Source organism: Carcharodon carcharias, chromosome 1 (genome assembly GCF_017639515.1).
Source record: "Carcharodon carcharias isolate sCarCar2 chromosome 1, sCarCar2.pri, whole genome shotgun sequence".
Classification (NCBI taxonomy): Eukaryota; Metazoa; Chordata; class Chondrichthyes; order Lamniformes; family Lamnidae; genus Carcharodon; species Carcharodon carcharias.
In genome coordinates this window covers 226,072,907-226,090,719 of record NC_054467.1, presented here as the reverse complement: position 1 = coordinate 226,090,719, position 17,813 = coordinate 226,072,907, and the positions used below count along the sequence as shown (strand labels likewise).

Sequence of the window (17,813 nt, the reverse complement as noted above, 5' to 3'; positions counted from 1 at the left end):
ACTTCTTAATCTCACCAAAGGTTTAAGAGCTTTAAGAAGAAAGAAATGATATAAAGCAGGAAAGTTCAGGACCGGAAAAAAAAACTCTGGAGCCCACTTGGCCTATCAAAAAAAACTATCTGCCTAAACCCTCAAATACGTAGCCAATTCTTCCTTAAAGCTTCCCACATTATGGGTGGAAGTTATGGGCTGGAGGGTGTGGGGTGGGGACCCTGTTGCCTCCCTGCCTCCACCCGAATGATTCCAAGTGGGAAGGCAGCAGGGCACTTAAGGGCCTCATCAAGCAGGGAGGCTGACAAACAAACCATTTTGAGTTTGCTTGTGGCCTCCTGGGAAGGGAGGGGACGGGACTCTCGTTCAAAGGCACTGTGAGCGTGATCGATGGACCTGGCATTGGGATGGGGGGATCCATAATGACCCTCTCCCTGGGATTGCCATCTTGCCCTCACAGACCTGTGGCCTGGGCCCCTTAGGAATCCTGGACTTTTCTCAGGATGCTTTACTGACAGCAACCACCGCTCCCAGTGGCGCTGCCAGCAATGGAGAGCTGCCGGTCTCTGGTGGCTGATGGCTCTCGGTGGGTGAGATTTCCAGCTCTGAGGGGACATGTTTTTTTAATTTTTCCAGCTGTTTAATAGTGTTTTGGGCAGCTCCGTGCCTCAGGGAGATTATTCAGCGCATGCGCGAAGTGTGTGTTAGGCCTACTCAACCTCGTTCCCCCGGCCCACACACGCAGCGTATCACACTGGGTGGGCCTTAATTGGCCCGCCAGTGTGAAATCGCGGTGCGCTGTTGATTGCAGTAGCGGTTGGCTTCCCGACCGCTCTCGCCCGCCCCCACCGAGCCTGCCGGCCAAGAGCAAAATTTTACCCTCTTTGCAGCCTCTCTGTATACTCCTAACAACTTACCTTTCCACCTAGCTTTGTAACTTCGATACTTAGATACATTACTCTCTGTCTCTTTGCCTAAGTCATTTATATGGATTGTAAACAGCAGAGGCCCCAGTACTCATCTTTGCGGCACTCCACTCGTCACAGCCTGTCAACTTGAGAATACCCCATTTATGCCTGCTCTTTGCTCCCTATACATTAACCAATCGTTTATGCCTACTAACATGTTACCCCCAACTTCATCAGTTCTTATCTTGCCTTATCTTGCCTTATCTTGCCTTTTGTGTGGCTCCACATTCAACGCCTTCTGGACATCTAGCTATACTTCAGCTACTGGTTCTCCTTTATCTACCCTACAAATTACATACTCAAAATCCTCTAATAAATTTGTCAAACACCATTTCTCTTTTGCAAAACCATGTTGAACTTTGTCTGATCATACTATGATTTTCTAATTGCATTGTTAAAACTTTCCTAATAATAGATTCCAGCACTTTCTCGATGACTGATGTCAGGCTAACTACGCTGTTTTCTCGTTCCCTCTTTTCTTGAATAGCAGTGTTACATTTACTAACTTCCAAATCATTGTTGGAGGAAACTGTCACAAAAGCACCTTGCAAACTCATTATATAGTTACCTTTGCCAATTTGTCTAGTCTATTTGAAGATTAAAGTCCCCCATGATTATTACATTGCCTTTGTTACAAGCTCCAATTATTTCCTAATTAATGCTCTGTCCAACACTATAACTACTGTTAGGCAGTCTATCACAGAATCACAGAATTATCACAGTGTAGAAGGAGGCCATTCAGTCCATTGTGTCTTGCACTGGCTCTCTGAGCTTTTTAACTTAGTGCCAATCTCCTGCCTTTTCCCCGTAACAAATTGCTCCCACCAATGTTTTCTGACCCATATTGTCAGAAATTGCTGTATAATAACCTTCTAAAATCTTAAGAAATTTATTGGTTATTATAGAAATCTTACGAAGAAGCTTCCACAGCAGGTGCTGGGTGAAAAGTACAGAACAGGCCTGTTATGTCTGCAGAGGAGATGCCTCTAGCACAGACATTTCCGATAAGGTTGGACTGCATGACCCAAATGTAAAACAACCATTCTGATGAAATGGTTAAAAACAGGCTCTGGAGGGGGAATAAAATCACTTTGGAGAGGATAAAGTTTTTCAAAGTGATCCAACCTGGGCAGCCTTCTTCAGGCGGAAGAAGACTGGGAGAGAAATGTTCCTCGTGGTTGGTTAGTTCGAGAAGAAAGAGAACAAAGGAGAAAGAGGCTGCAGAAAGAACAGGTAAGAGATTACTACCCCCAGCTGCAGAAATCAACTTCATCTGTCCGTACCCCCTCCGGGACTGGTAAACCATCCCCACCTGTCATGGGCCATTTGCTCTCCTGTCTATTTAGCATCTGCATCATATTTAAACAGTTGCTTCTCAATAAACTACTCAATTATTACTTATGAGCTTAACCCCCTTTTCTGGTAATTTGTGACACCTGAATTTAAATTTTACAATGTTATTTCTAATCTCCACTCACATTGAATCTACTTCCTTATCTTCTCAGCCAAAATACTTTTTTCTTACCACTTTCCTTATGTTGCCCTTTACTATCAAAATGTTAAGTGCCAGGAATATTTATTTCCTAATCATGGTCACCTTGCAACCTGTCTTTGTAATGGTAATTTGATCAAACCCATTTATCTATACTTGGTGCTGCTAGTTTGTCTATCTTGTTATGAATGCTTCATGTATTCAGGTGAAGAGCCTTTAATTTTATTTTTTTACAATTACTCTTTGCATTGACCCACTATTTGAGGTCTTTGAATATAATGTAAACAGGTTTATTTCTATCCGCAATTTCAAAATATGTATAAAATATATACGTACACACATGCAATAAATAGCAAAGTCTCCTTCTCTGAACCTTGTGGCACCCATTGCTATGTTGATGTGGCTGCATCTGCAGCCATATAAAGTATTTTGTGCAAAAATTACCTTCACAAACAGTGTCCTTTCAATTCTCTTATCCTCCTTTGCCTTTGAAAGCCAGCGTTCACATGTGAATAAGTAGTTCTCCTCCAAATCCACATCAACCACCTCCACTTTCTCCAAATACCAATCAGGACTTGCCATGGTGTTGTCATGACGAATCTTGATCTTGAAAACTTGCCCGAGGTCTACAGCTTCTATTGTGAATGTATCGACCTGTTGGCACAAGGTAATCAGTCATTTTAGCAAAAAGGCAATTTTTAGAGAGAAGCGTGACCCACTGAGTCAAAGGACTAAATTTTTACAGGTGTTTGGGGTAGTGGAGGCATTTTGCCAAACTGAACCCAAACCGAGAGTTAGTTGTGTAAGCGCCCTTTGATAGCACTGTTGACAGTACCTTGCATCACTTTGCTGATGATGGAGAGTAGACTGATGGGGTGGTAATTGGCCGGGTTGAATTTGTCCGGCTTTTTGCGGACAGGACATACCTGGACAATTTTGCACATTGTTAGGCAGATACCAGTGTTGTAGCTGTACTAGGACCAGCCTGTACTGTACTGTACTGTATAAGTTTGGCTAGGAGTGCAGCTAGTTCTGGAGCACAAGCCTTCAGTTCTATAGCCATATGGACAAACGAATTAGGAGCAAGAGTAGGCTATTCAATTCCCGGGAGCTTGCTCTGTCATTCAATAAGATCAACTCCACATTCCCGCCTACCCCTGATAACCTTTCACCTCCTTGCTTATCAAGAATCTATCTATTTCTGCCTTAAAAATATTCAAAGACTTTGCTTCTGCCGCTTTTTTGCGAAAGAGCACCCCAAAGACCCATGACCGTCTGAGAGAAAAACGTTTTCCTCATCTCTGTCTTAAATGGGCGACCTCTTATTTTTAAACTGTGACTCCTAGTTCTAGATGCTCCTATATGAGGAAACATCCTCTCCATATCCACTCTGTGAAGATCCCTCAGGATCTTATAGTTTTCAATCAAATTGCCTCTTACTCTTCTAAACTCCAGTGGATACAAGTCTATTCTGTCCAACTTTTCCTCATAAGACAACCCACCCATTCCAGGCAAAAGTCTAGTAAACCTTCAATGAACTGCTTCCAACACATTTAGGTCCTTCCTTAAATAAGGAGACCAATGCTGTATACAATACTCCAGATGAGTTCTCACCAATGCCGTGTGTCACTGAAGTAAAACCCCCTTATCTTTTGTTTTCAATTCCCTTCACAATAAACAATATTATTCTATTAGTTTTCCTACTTACTTGCTGTAATATACTAACTACATACTAATCCTTTGCAATTCATGCACTAGGTCATCCAGATCATCCTGCATCTCAGAGCTCTGCAATCTCCCGCCATGTAGATAATATGCTTCTTTTTTATTTTTCGTGCCAAAATGAAAAGTTTCACATTTTCCTACATTATACTCCATTTGCTGGGTCTTTGCCCACTCACTTAACCTATCTATCTTCCCTAATAGCCTCCTTATGCCCTCTTCACAACCTTCCTACCAACCTTTGTGTTATCACCAAATTTAGCAACCATACCTTTGGTCCATTCATCAAAGCCATTATTATAAATTGTAAAAAGTTGAGGCCCCAGCACTGATGCTTGTGGCACACCACTTGTTACATCCTGCCAACCTGGAAAGGACCCATTTATGCCAATTCTCTGCTTCCTGTTAGCTAGCCAATCTTCTATCCATGCCAATATGTTACCCCCTACACCATGAGCTTTTATTTTCTGCAATAACCTTTGATGTGGCACTTTATCAAATGCCTTCTGGAAATCTAAGTACAGGACATCCACCAGTTTCTCTTTATCCACAGCACAGGTTACTTCTTCAAAGAACTCCAATAAATTGGTTTCTCTTTCACAAAGCCATGTTGACTCTGTTGATTACCTTGAATTTTAATAGTAGTTCCTACATTTTCCTTATGACAGATGTTAAGCTAACTGGTTGGTAGTTCTTCGCTTTCTGTCTCCCTCTCTTTTTGAATAAAAGAGTTGCATTCACTATTTTCCAATCTAATGGAATCTTCTCTGAATCTAGGGAATTTTTGAAAATTAAAACCAACACATCTACTATCTCACTGGCCACTTCTTTTAAGACCCTAGGATGATTTGACAGTGCGCAACTCCAACAATTTGCTCAATACCATTTCTCCGGTGATTGTAATTTTTCTGAGTTCCTCTCTCCCTTCCATTGCCTGATTTACAGCTATCCCTGGGATGCTACCTGCATCCCCTATAGTGAAGATTGATGCAAAATACTTATTCAATTTCATCTGCCATTTCCTTACTTTTCATTATTAATTCCCCAGATTCAATTTCTATAGGACCAACACTCACTTGATTAAGGGTGTCGAAAGGGCTCGTAGCCTTTGCTGTATCCAGTACCTGAAGCTGTTTCTTGATATCACATTAAGTGACTCGAGTTGGTTGAAGATTATCAGCTGTGATGCTGGAGACCTCTGGAGGAGGCCAAGATAGATCAGCCACTCGGCACTTCTGGCTGAAGATGATTGCAAATGCTTCAGTCTTGTCTTTTATACTGATGCGCTGAGCTCCGCAACATTGAATTTAAGGTGATTGTGAAGCCTCCTTCTTCAGTTAGTTGTTTAATTATTCACCACTATTCCTGACTGGATGTGGCAGGACTGCAGAGCTTTGCTGTAATCTGCTGATTGTGAGATCTCTTTGCTCGATCTACTGCATTCTCCTTCCTCTTTTCAGCATGCAAATAGACCTGTCTGGTAGCTTCACCAGGTTGATAATTCTTTTTTAGGTATGCCTGGTGCTGCTCCTGGCATGGCTCTACTGCACTCTTCATTGAACCTGGGTTAATCCCCCAGTTTGAAGGTAATGGTATAGCGAGGGATTTGCTGGACCATGAAGGTATAGATTGTGGCTGAGTGCAATTCTGCTGCACTGAGGGCTCACTGCACCTCATGGATGCCCCAAGTCTTGAGTTGCCAGATCTGTTCTGAATATATCCTATTTAGCACCATTGTAATACCACATAACACAATGGAGGGTATCCTCAATGTGAAGATGGGACTTTGACTCCACAAGGACAGTGCGGTGGCCACTTGTACCAATAATATCATGGACTGATGCATCTGTGACATGGAGATTGGTGAGGACAAGGTCAAGTCAGTTTTTCCCTCTTGTTGGTTCTTTCACTGCCTATTGCAGGCCCAGTATGGCAGACATATCCTTCAAGACTCAGCCAGCTCAGTCAGTATTGTTGCGATCAAGCCACTGTTGGTGATGAACACGGAAATCCCTCACCCAGGGAATATTCTGTGTCCTTGCTTCCCTTGCTTCTTCCAAATGGTGTTCAACATGGAGGGGTGTTTCACCAGCCGGGGGGTGGGGAGGGGGCCGATAGGTGGTAATCGGAGGAGGTTTCCTTACCCATGTTTGACCTGATGCCATAGACTTCATGGGGTCCGGAGTCAATGTTGAGGATCCCCAGGGCCACTTCTTGCTGCCTGTAAACCATGGTGTCGCTACCTCTGGTGGGTTTGTCCTGCAGATGGGACAGGACATACCCAGGGAGGGTGATGGAGGAGTTTGGGACATTGTCTGTAAGGTATAATTCAGTAAGTATGACCATGTCAAGCTATTACTTGACTAGCCTGTAGGACAGGTGTCCCAATTTGGGCACAAGTCCCCAGGAGCAGAATTCTCCCCCCATTGGGGGGGGGTTATGTAGGGGCGGGTGGGAGTGGGTGTGAATCTGATCGGCGCCCTGATGGGGTCCGCGCCGCCATGGGCGGGGCTGAGCACTCCCTGTGTGGGGGGGGGGGAGTATCCCCTGAGCATGGCTTACGCTCTTTCACGCAGAGGTGCCTCAGGGAGATTAGTTAATGATTTAAACATTTAAATAAAGAAATTAAAAAACTTTTAAAACATGTGACATGAGCTGGGACATGTCAATGAATTAAAAATAAAAATTTTATTGAATTTTTAAACCCTTCAGGAAACCTCATCCCACCCACGGACGAGGTTCCATGATCAATGCGAAGGCCGCCTGGGCTCTTCACCTGCCTGCCAACTTGAAGGTTGGACGGGCAGCTCATTTTATTAATTCAATTAGTTTTTAACAGGCCTTAATAGGCCTTTGACAGTTCAGCAGGCGCTTAGCCGAGTGGGTTGCATGCCTGCTGAACTGAAAATCTAAATGACATGCAGTGATGTCGGGACGCCCGCCTGATGTCACCGCGCGTCATTTTACGCATCGGCGAGTGGGCCCCGCCCCTGCTCACCGACCCAAAAATTCTTCCCCAGGTGTTACTGAGGAGAACCCCAACTGGAGCATTGTGTCTAGCTCTGGGCACCACAATTTAGGGAGGATATGAAAGCATTAGAGAGAGTGCAGGAAAGATTTACAAGAATAGAAACATAGAAAATAGGAGCAGGAGTAGGCCATTCAGCCCTTCGAGCTTGATCTGCCATTCATTATGATCATAGCTGATCATCCAATTCAATAGCCTGCTCCCGCTTTCTCCCCATACTCTTTGATCCCTTTCGCCCTAAGAGCTATATCTAACTCCTTTTTGAAAACATACAATGTTTTGGCCTCAACTACTTTCTGTGGTAGCAAATTCCACAGGCTCACCACTCTCTGGGTGAAAAAATTTCTCCTCATCGCAGTCCTAAATGATCTACCCCATATCCTCAGACTGTGACCCCTGGTTCTGGCCTCCCCCACCATCGGGAACATCCTTCCTGCATCTACTCTGTCTAGTCCTGTTAGAATTTTATAGGTTTCTATGAGAACCCCCCTCATTCTTCTGAAGTCCAGCAAATATAATCCTAACCGACTCAATCTCTCCTCATATGTCAGTCCCAGGAATGGTTCCAGGGAAGAGGAACTTCAGTTATGTAGAAAGATTGGAGAAGTTGGGATTGTTTTCCTTGGAGAAGAGAAGGGTCAGGTAGAGGTATTTAGGCTATTTTAGGTTTGATAGAGGTATTCAAAATCATGAGGGGGCTGCATAGAGTAGATGGGGAGAAACTATTCCCATTAGTGGAAAGATCAAGAATCAGAGGACACCGGTTTAAGTTAAATTGCACAGAACTAGGGACAACAGGAGGAAAAGCTTTTACACCTAGTGACTGGTTAGGACCTGAACTGCACTACCTGACAATGTGATGGAGGCAGATTCAATCCATGCTTTCAAAAGGTAAGTGGATAATTATTAACTGAGTCGCTTTTGCAGAGAGCCAAGACAGACACAAATGGGTGTAACCATTCCATGACTTTATGGATTTAAATTCCCCATCTGCCATGATGGGATTCAAATTCACATCTCCATTATTAGTTGAGGCCTCTGGATTAGCAGTTCAGTAACATAGCCACTATGCTACTGGACCAGATGTACTGAATGTTGTCACACACCAATTAAATATTCAAAGTAAAACCCTTTCTGGATCAGGTTTCCAGGGCTGGAGTTTCACCCCGTTCTCAGGACCCTGATGTCCCAAGCCCACACTTCCTGGCAATGAGACCAGCAATGGAATTTTCTGGGAGGTGGCCTCCTAACTGGCTCACCTCTGCGCTTGGCATCCAGAGGGCCCTCGAGGCTGGGGGCCCAATCACAGAGCCCGCATCTCTAGAGCCGGGAGAAGTTGGCACTGCTCAGACATGGCAGAGGTAGTGAGGGCACCTTAACATGGAAGCGCCATGTTGAAGGGCTGCCCTGAAGTCTCCTGAAGGTGGTAGGGACATTGGGATAGAGAGAAAACCCTTCCTCCGAATCAGATCTGGCTGAGCTATGATTGCATCCTTTCATCCATGACACCCAGGCTTGGGGCTCAGGGCTTCTGGCTCCGATGGCCAACCCGGCTGCCTTATAAAGTTAGTGGTCTCCGCATGCAGTGGGGGGAGTGGCCACTCCGCCAGTGGAAAGACACTGAAAAATGTCCCCTAATTGGGGCCTTAACCACCCTAGCTGTCTGCCTGCCTCTGTGGAGCAGTTAGCCGATCCTGTTACCAGCCCAATCCTGGGAATGTTCCATGGCAGAAGTAATGCATCAGGAAGCCATTCTGTCCCATATTCCCCTGTTTTCCTGGCCTCCTTTTCCTCCAACCCTGTCTCTAGGGCCGAGAAAATCTAGCCCAGTGTTCCAGATGATTGCTGATCAAATCAAAGAGTAACAGTTCATTTAAAGCCATCCATGGTCACTGGCTCAATCTGTTTAGGTGGAATTTGGCTAATGTCATTAGGAATGGTTGGACTAAGTTCCCTACAAGTGGCGACCCTTCAGATGTACCTTTAGCATATCCTGAGATATGCAAAGTCCTATTAAAATGGAAATATTTTTCAAAACAAGAGGACATCATCCTAAAATTAGAACTAGGAAATGCATTAGAAGAATAAGTCAGTCATCTGATTGAATGGCAGAACGGGCTGGAGGACTGAATGGCTTACTCACATTTCCTATGCTCTACAGCTATTTGAAGCTTCACACTAACCTGGTTTCGTTCAAACTTATTGGAATGCGACTCAGATTTACTCAGCTTCCTTTCTCCGGTGTCTCCCAGATCTCCGTAGATAGTGAGGAAAACGTTTGCATCTGTCCCTGCTCTGTAGACATCACCCGTGTACACAGAAACCTTGTAAGTGTGAGCTTCAAACAAAACGGACAATGTGAATCATTAAAGGATGCTTTCATGAAATGTAGTGGGTAAATATGATTCAAAAAGACAATAATTGGGCCCGATTTTAACTCTGTGCTTGAGGGTGGGTTCTGAATGGTGCCACTATGGTACCGTTCTCCATTTGCTTTTTCTTTTTGAAACACTATCAAGCAGATAGCATGCACTGATGTTTATTTAACTGGAAAAGGAGGGTTCCTGGCTTGGGTGCCTCCCATTAGTCCTCTGGGACTGGGGAAGATTTCTTCTGGTTGCTGTGTGTTGGCAACACAATGAGTATATTTCCTCTATTCACCATCTCCACTGAGTACACGTTTCTAACAAAACATCTTTACGAATCCGCTAGAAATTACATTCAAAAGAGAGAAAGGAGGCTGTGGTTTCTGAAAGCACAGCTCACAGGTCAGGCAGCAAATAGCAGATGAGGGATTTACTTTTGTACGTAGAGAACCTGAAATGGTGCGACTCCACAGATAAAATAAATCGACATGTTAAAAACCTGCTAGAAGGGCTTTAAAGACTTTATTTTACATTACTTCACTGGGGATGAGAACTCTGTACTCCTTTCTTTACAGTGAATGTATTTCTTCTTCTTCCCTCTTCACTTCATCATTTAGAACAATAGGCCTCCATTTTTTCTCCTGTACACACCAGATACAGGAAAATCAGGTGTTGAGGAGAGCCCACCTGTAAAGAAGCTCACCTTTATCTCAGGCCTCTGTGTGTTAAGTGCAGGCTGGTCTCACATGGCCCAGTGGTTACAGTGCTACCACCTAACATTTGTGCACCCAAATTTGGGGAGGTGCCAAAATTAGTGAGGTTTCCTGTTCCTGATGGTAATGCGAGGGTGCACAAGTATAAATGCTGCAGAATTCCCCACAGTTGGACAATGCACTGTCTTGGAACACTGGATTATACAGGATCAGAAAAGATCACTGTGGTCTCTCCGCCTGTCCCAGAACCTAAGAAATAGAAAATGCTATTGCACCATTTGGCTAAGTTTATATGGGTCCCAAAGATTTAAAAAATGTGTTCATGGGATGTGGGCGTTGCTGGCTAGGCCAGCACTTATTGCCCACCCCTAGCCCTTTGTTCAGAGGGCATTTTTTTTTAAAGAGTCAACCACATTGCTGTGGGTCTGGAGTCACATATAGGCCAGACCAGGTAAGGACAGCAGATTTCCTTCCTTAAAGGACATTAGTGAGCCTGGTGGGTTTTTATGAAAATCAACAATGGTTTCATGGTCATCATTAGACTTTTAATTCCAGATTTTTATTGGACTCAAATTTCACCATCTGCCTTGGTGGGTTTCAAACCCGGGTCCCCAGGAATTATCTTGGGTCTCTGGGTTACTAGTCTAGTGATAATACCACTACACCACTGCCTCCCCATCATGTTCACTTCTGGCACCTGAGCCTGTGGGGGTGGTGGTGGGGGGGGGGGGGGGGGGGGGGGGGGGGGGGGGTGGTGTTATAGGGCATGTACCTCATTTGCATGGAGCCAGTGGGTGCCATGGGTGTATCTCAGGCAATGCCTTCCACAAACTGGCGAAAACTTCCACTTCTGAGGAAATTCTCCCCTGGGAAGCCTCACACAAACCCTTTCAACCCCTCTGTGTAAAAAGGTTGCCCCGGACATTGTTTTTAACCTTTTGCATCCTGACTGATGGGGCATCTTTTATGGTAATTACTATACTCAGAGAACCATTGCCCGGTGAGGCAGTCAGTTACTTCAAGAGAGAAAGCTGTCTTGTTCTTAACATATTAACTTATCAGTTTAAACTACATATTCATTCTCTGCATGTAGCACAGTGGTACAGCAGGGGTGGGATTTCCTGGCCCCGACACTGGTGGGCATTGTTACGGGCAGGACGGGAAAATTTGAAGAGCCATTGGCTTTCAACGACTTTCCAAATTTTCCTGTCCTGCCCATGACGATTCCCATTGCTGGCGGGACCGGAAAATTCTGGCCAGTGATTACAGGGAAATGTAGCAGATCAGCGCTGTGACCCCACATCCTGTCATTCCTTGACACAAGTATCTGAAACCCTCACAAAAGCAAAACACTGCAGATGCTGGAGATCTGAAATGCCCAGCCAGTCTGGCAGCAACTCTGGAGAGAGAAACAGAGTTAACCCTTCAAGTCGTTAACCTTTCATCAGAACCTTGTTCCCCAGGAAGAACCAAACCTTTCGAGCATCTAAAATTTTCCCCTCTCCTCTGGTGCACAGTTACTCACTTTCCAGTGCATCCTCCACTGTACTCTCAGTGTGCTTCAGTGTTCCATCTTTCAGTAGCTTTTTCTGAATAATCTCCAAAGGCACCAGCTCACGAATGATTTCTCCATCATCTTCGGACTTTGCCAGCCAGCGCTCACAGGGAAAAATAATTGTCTCCGAGCCCTGGCATTTAATCATGACAGAGGGTAAAGCTGGTTATATCCACAATTTCTGCAACTTATTTCCTTGGCTCAGTGGCAGGACTCCTCACTGTAGGATTTAACCATATGATCTACGCTGCTACCTCAGTGCTTTCTGAGGAAGTACTGTATTGTTGGAGATGCTGTATGCATCTCAGATGGATGTTAAACATCCAATGGCCCTATTTGAAGAAAGGCAGGGGAGGTGCTCTGGCCAACATTTATACTTCAATCAATATCACCAAAGAAAAGATCAGTTAGCCTTTCAACTCATTGCTTTTTTTTTGGCGCTTTTCCGATCACAAATTGGCTGCCACATTTATCCCCTAAAACAGTGACTACGCTTTAAAATTAATTTTACAGACGTAAAACAGTTTGCGACATCCTGAAGACATGCACAATGCTCTATAAACGTGAGTATTTTATTTGAATTTTAAAATTAAACACTTGTTTGGATTTTTTCTCAATAAATGCAAGTAAAGCAAAGCAAAATTGAACTACCTCCATTATATTATCTTTCAGACCAAGGTATCATTTTATAAAGTCCTTGGCTAACTTAAGACAGGGATTGGCTGTTGCTGACAACCTCTGTTTTCAGCTCTCTAGATTTAGGCTGGTGGTGTGTGTCCCCACAGAAATTCTATGCACTCCATATTGGGCAAACAGCAACTTTTCCAAGCAAAGGTTACTCAATATTTTGATCTGAAGACTCTGAAGCAGTGTGATGGGAGTCCAAGTGTTCAGAGATCAGGTTGACCAATAGAAACCTTGCCCTAGCAGCAGCCCTGAGTCCAGCACATTGAAACCCATCACCAATGGCTGTGAATTCTCAGTTGGTGACAAGAACCCCAGCTGTTAACATTGTCCCCCCCATACACCAGCATGCTGTTATCACAGAGCAGCAGAATTTGCTTTCCCTCATTTTATTCAGTCTTCAGTCTCAGCCATGTCCCCAGTGGGGAGAAGCCAGTCAAAGGCCAAACAAGTCCAACAAAGGGAAAAAAACTTTGATGTAGAGCCCAAAGGTATTTCTGTACATCTCCCAATGTCTAGGGTCTGAATACAGAGGAATATCTCTAGTGACACTGACCTTCCCCTTCTGCAGGAGTCGCCGGACTTCCACACTGTCCAAGTGCCAGCCAGAATTGATGCCTCGACCATCATGTCCTATTCGAATCTTCTCGATGCACTCACCAACATCCTCCAACTAAAAAGAAATGGGGTTTTGTTAAAATTTTTAATATATATTTACATTTCATACAATGTATTTTGCTCATCAAAGGTGAGGATTGTCAGAGGCCAAGAATCAACTTTTGTCTTTTGGAACTTGGTGACAATATCAAGCATGGGTCTGGAGAAATGATAATGGAAAATAAGGAAATGGCAGATGAATTGAACAGGTGTTTCACATCAGTCTTCGCTATAGAGAATACAAATAACATCCCAGAAGCAGCTGTATATCTGGAAATGGAAGGGAGGGAGGAACTCAGGAAAATTATAATCACCAGAGAAGTGATACTGAGTAAATTGTTGGAGCTGTGGGCTGACAAGAGCCCGGGTCCAGATAGACTTCATCCTAGGGTCTTAAAAGAAGTAGCTAATGAGATAGATGATGCATTGGTTTTAATTTTCTGAAACTCCCTAGATTTGGGGAAGGTCCCATTAGATTGGAAGATAGCAAATCCATCATTCAAAAAGGGAGGGAGACAAAAACCAGGGAACAATAGGCCAGTTAGCTTAACATCTGTAATAGGGGAAATGTTAGAAGCTATTACTAAAGAAGCCAAAGCAGGACAGTTGGATAAGTTCAAGGTAATCAGGTAGAGTCAACATGGTTTTGTGAAAGGGAAATTGTGTTTAACCAACTTAGTAGCGTTTTTGAGGAAGTAACATGTGCTGTGGATAAAGTGGAACTGGTGGATGTACTGTACTTAGATTTCCAGAAGGCATTTGATGAAGTGCCAAATCAAAGGTTATTGCAGAAAATAAAAGCTCATGGTGTAGGGGTAATATATTGGCATGGATAGAAGATTGGCTTGCTAACAGGAAGCAGAGAATTGGCATAAATGGGTCTTTTTCAGGTTGGCAGGATGTAACAAGTGGTGTGCCACAAGCATCAGTGTTGGGACTCAACTGTTTATAATTTATATCAATGACTTGAATGAAGGAATGGATGGGACAGTTGCCAAATTTGCTGATGATACAAAGGTAGGTAGGAAAGTCAAAAAGCAAAATTCTGCAGATGCTAGAAATCCGAAATGTAGGAAAGTAAGTTGTGAAGAGGACAAAAGGTGGCTACAAAAAGATAGAGCTAGATTAAGTGAGTGGATAAAGACCTGGCAATTGAGTATAATGTGGGAAAATATGCAATGGTCCCATTTGGCAGGAAGAATAAAAGAGAAGCATGTTATCTAAATGGTGGGAGATTGCAGAGCTCTGAAATGCAGAGGGATCTGGGTGTCTTAGTGTATGAATTGCAAAAGGTTAGTATGCAGGCACAGCAAGTAATTAGGAAAGCTAATAGAATGATATCATTTATTGTGAGGGGAATTGAATATAAAAGGAAGGAGGTTATGTTTCAGTTATACAGAGCATTAGTGAGTCCACATATGGAGTATTATGTACAGTATTGGTCACCTTATTTCAGGAAGGATGAATATGCAGGGAGGGTTTACTAGGCTAGTACCTGGAATGGGCAGGTTGTCTTATAAGGAAAGGTTGAATGGGCTAAGGCTTGTATCCACTGGAGTTTAGAAGAGTAAGAAGTGACCTGATTGTGACATATAAGATCCTGAGGGGACTTGACAGGGTGGATGTGGAAAGGATGTTTCCTCTTGTGGGAGAATCTAGAACTAGGGCTCACTGTTTAAAAATAAGGGGTCACCCATTTAAAATGGAGATGAGGCGAAATTTTTTCTCTCAGAGGGTTGTGAGTCTTTGGAACTCTCTTCCTGAAAAGGCAGTGGAAGCAGAGTCTTTGAATATTTTTAAGGCAGAGGTGGATAGATTCTTGGTAAGCAAGTGGATGATAGGTTATTGGGGGTAGGTGGGATGCAGGTTTGAGGTTACTATCAGATCAGCCATGATCTTATTAAATGGAGGAGCAGGCTCGAGGGGTCAAATGGCCTACTCCTGCTCCTTGCTTGTATGTTTGCGTTCCGAGATCAGATATTGAAAGCCAGAGAACAATAAAGTTCCCCTCTTCCTTGTTCCAAATCTATAAAGCTCTGGTCTATGGATTCAATGCTGAGGCCCTGTCTGGAGATGCTCTCCCAAGGGCCAACTTTACAATATGTTGCTCCAGGCAGAGAGCCCTCAGATCACATAGCAGGAATCCTGCCGAATTCCAAGTGCATGCTCCCACCTGAAGCATTGTAAAATCATATTCATGGTCTAATGAGGACAATGAAACCATTGTCATTTGTTGTAAAAGCCCATCAGGTTCACTCAAGTCCTTTGGGGAAGGAAATCTGTTGTCCTTACCTGGTCTGGCCTACAGGTGACTCTAAACCCAAAACCATGCGGTTAACTCTTAAATGGCCTCTGGAATGTCCTAGCAAGCCATTCAGTTGTATCAAACTGCTAAAAAATCTCAAAGGAATGGAACCGGACAGACCACCCGGCATCAACCGAGGCACTGGAAACGACAATGGCAAACTCAGCCCTATCAACCCTGCAAAGCCCTCCTTAATAACATCTGAGGGGCTAGTGCCAAAATTGGGAGAGCTGTCTCACAGACGAGTCAAGCAACAGCTGACATAGTCATATTTACGGAATCATATCTTACAGACAATGTCCCAGACACCATGATCACCATCCCTGGGTATGTCCTGTCCCACCGGCAGGACAGACCCAGCAAAGGTGGCGGCACAGTGGTATACAGTCAGGCGGGAGTTGCCCTGAGAGTCCTCAACATTGACTCTGGATCCCATGAAGTCTCATGGCATCAGATTAAACATGGGCAAGATAACATCCTGCTGATTTCCATGTACTGCCCTCCCTCAGCTGATGAATCAGTGCTCCTTCATGTTGAACACCACTTGGAGGAAGCATTGAGGATGGCAAGGGTGCAGAATGTAGGGGACTTCAATGTCCATCACCAAAGGTGGCTTGGTAGCAAAACTACTGACCAAGCTGGCCGAGTCCTAAATGTCATAGCTGCTAGACTGGGTCTGTGGCAGGTGGTGAGAGAACCAACAAGAGGGAAAAACATACTTGACCTCAGTCTCACCAACCTGCCTGCTGCAGATGCATCTGTCCATGACAGTATCAGTAGGAGTGACAACCGCACAGTCGTTGTGGAGACGAAGTCCCACCTTCACATTGAGGATAACCTCCATCGTGTTGTGTGGCACTACCACCGTGCTAAGTGGGATAGATTTCGAACAGGTCCAGCAACTCAAGACTGGGCATCCATGAGGCACTGTGCGCCATCAGCAGCAGCAGAATTGTACTCAAACACAATCTGTAACCTCATTGTCTGTCATATCCCCCACTCTACCATTACCATCAAGCCAAGGGATCAACCCTGGTTCAGTGAAGAATGCAGGAAGGAATGCCAGGAGCAGCACCAGGCATACCTAAAAATGAGGCATCAACCTGGTGAAGCTATAACACAGGATTACTTGTGTGCCAAACAGCACAAGCAGCAAGTGATAGACAGAGTTAAGGGATCCCACAACCAACGGATCAGATCTAAGCTCTGCAGTCCTGCCACATCCAGTCATGAACGATGGTGGACAATTAAACAACTCACTGGAGGGGGAGGCTCCACAAATACCCCCGTCCTCAATGATGGGGGAGCCAAGCACATCAGTGCAAAAGATAAGGCTGAAGCAGTTGCTACAATCTTCAGCCAGAAGTGCCAAGTGGATGATCCATCTTGGCCTCCTCCGGAGGTCCCCAGCATCACAGATTCCAGTCTTCAGCAATTCCATTCACTCCATGTGATATCAAGAAATGACTGAAGGCATTGGATACTGCAAAGGCTATGGGCCCTAACAATATCCTGGCAATAATGCTGAAGATTTGTGCTCCAGAACTTGCCTTGCACCTAACCAAGCTGTTTAAGTACGGCTACAACACTGGCATCTACCCAGCTATGTGGAAAATTGCCCAGGTATGTCCTGTACACAATAAGTAGGACAAATCTAACTTGGCCAATTACTGCCCCATCAGTATACTCTCGATCACTAGTAATAGAAGGGGTCACCAACAGTGCTATCAAGTGGCACTTGCTTATCAATTACCTGCTCCCTGACACCCAGTTTGGGTTCTGCCAGGGCCACTCAGCTTCTGACCTCATTATACCCATGGTTCACACATGGACAAAAGAGCTAAGTGAGGTGAGAGTGACAGCCCATTGACATCAAGGCCACATTTGACAGGGTGTGGCATCAAGGAGCCCTAGCAAAACTGCAGTCAATGGGAATCAGGGGGAAAACTCTCCACTGTTTGGAGTGATAGTTGTGGTTGCTGGAGGTCAATCATCTCAGTTCCAGGACATCACTGCAGGAGTTCCTCAGAGTAGTGTCCTAGGCCCAACTGTCTTCAGCTGCTTCATCAATGACCTTCCTTCCATCATAAGGTCAGAAGTGGGGATGTTTGCCAATGATTGTACAATGTTCAGCACCATTCGTGACTCCTCAGATACTGAAGCAGTCCATGTCCAAATGCAGCAAGACCTGGACAATATCCCGGCTTGGACTGACAAGTGGCAAGTAACATTTGTGTCATACAAGTAACATTTGTGTCACAAAAGTGTGGGCTTGTGACCAACTCCAACAAAAGAGAATCTAACTATTGCCCTTGACATTCAATGGCATTGC

General features: G+C 44.4%; 1 protein-coding gene across 1 annotated transcript in view; it reads right to left on the bottom strand.

The window, feature by feature from the left end:
* The window catches only part of loxhd1a (lipoxygenase homology PLAT domains 1a), a 287,997-nt gene that overhangs the window by 42,477 nt on the left and 227,707 nt on the right, over positions 1-17,813 (bottom strand). Inside the window, exons 32-35 of the mRNA XM_041183529.1 lie at positions 13,076-13,192; positions 11,806-11,968; positions 9,385-9,539; positions 2,896-3,105 (exon numbers count right to left, since the gene is read on the bottom strand). Coding sequence (XP_041039463.1) covers positions 2,896-3,105; positions 9,385-9,539; positions 11,806-11,968; positions 13,076-13,192 — 645 coding nt within the window. The remainder of the gene's footprint in view (positions 1-2,895; positions 3,106-9,384; positions 9,540-11,805; positions 11,969-13,075; positions 13,193-17,813) is intronic.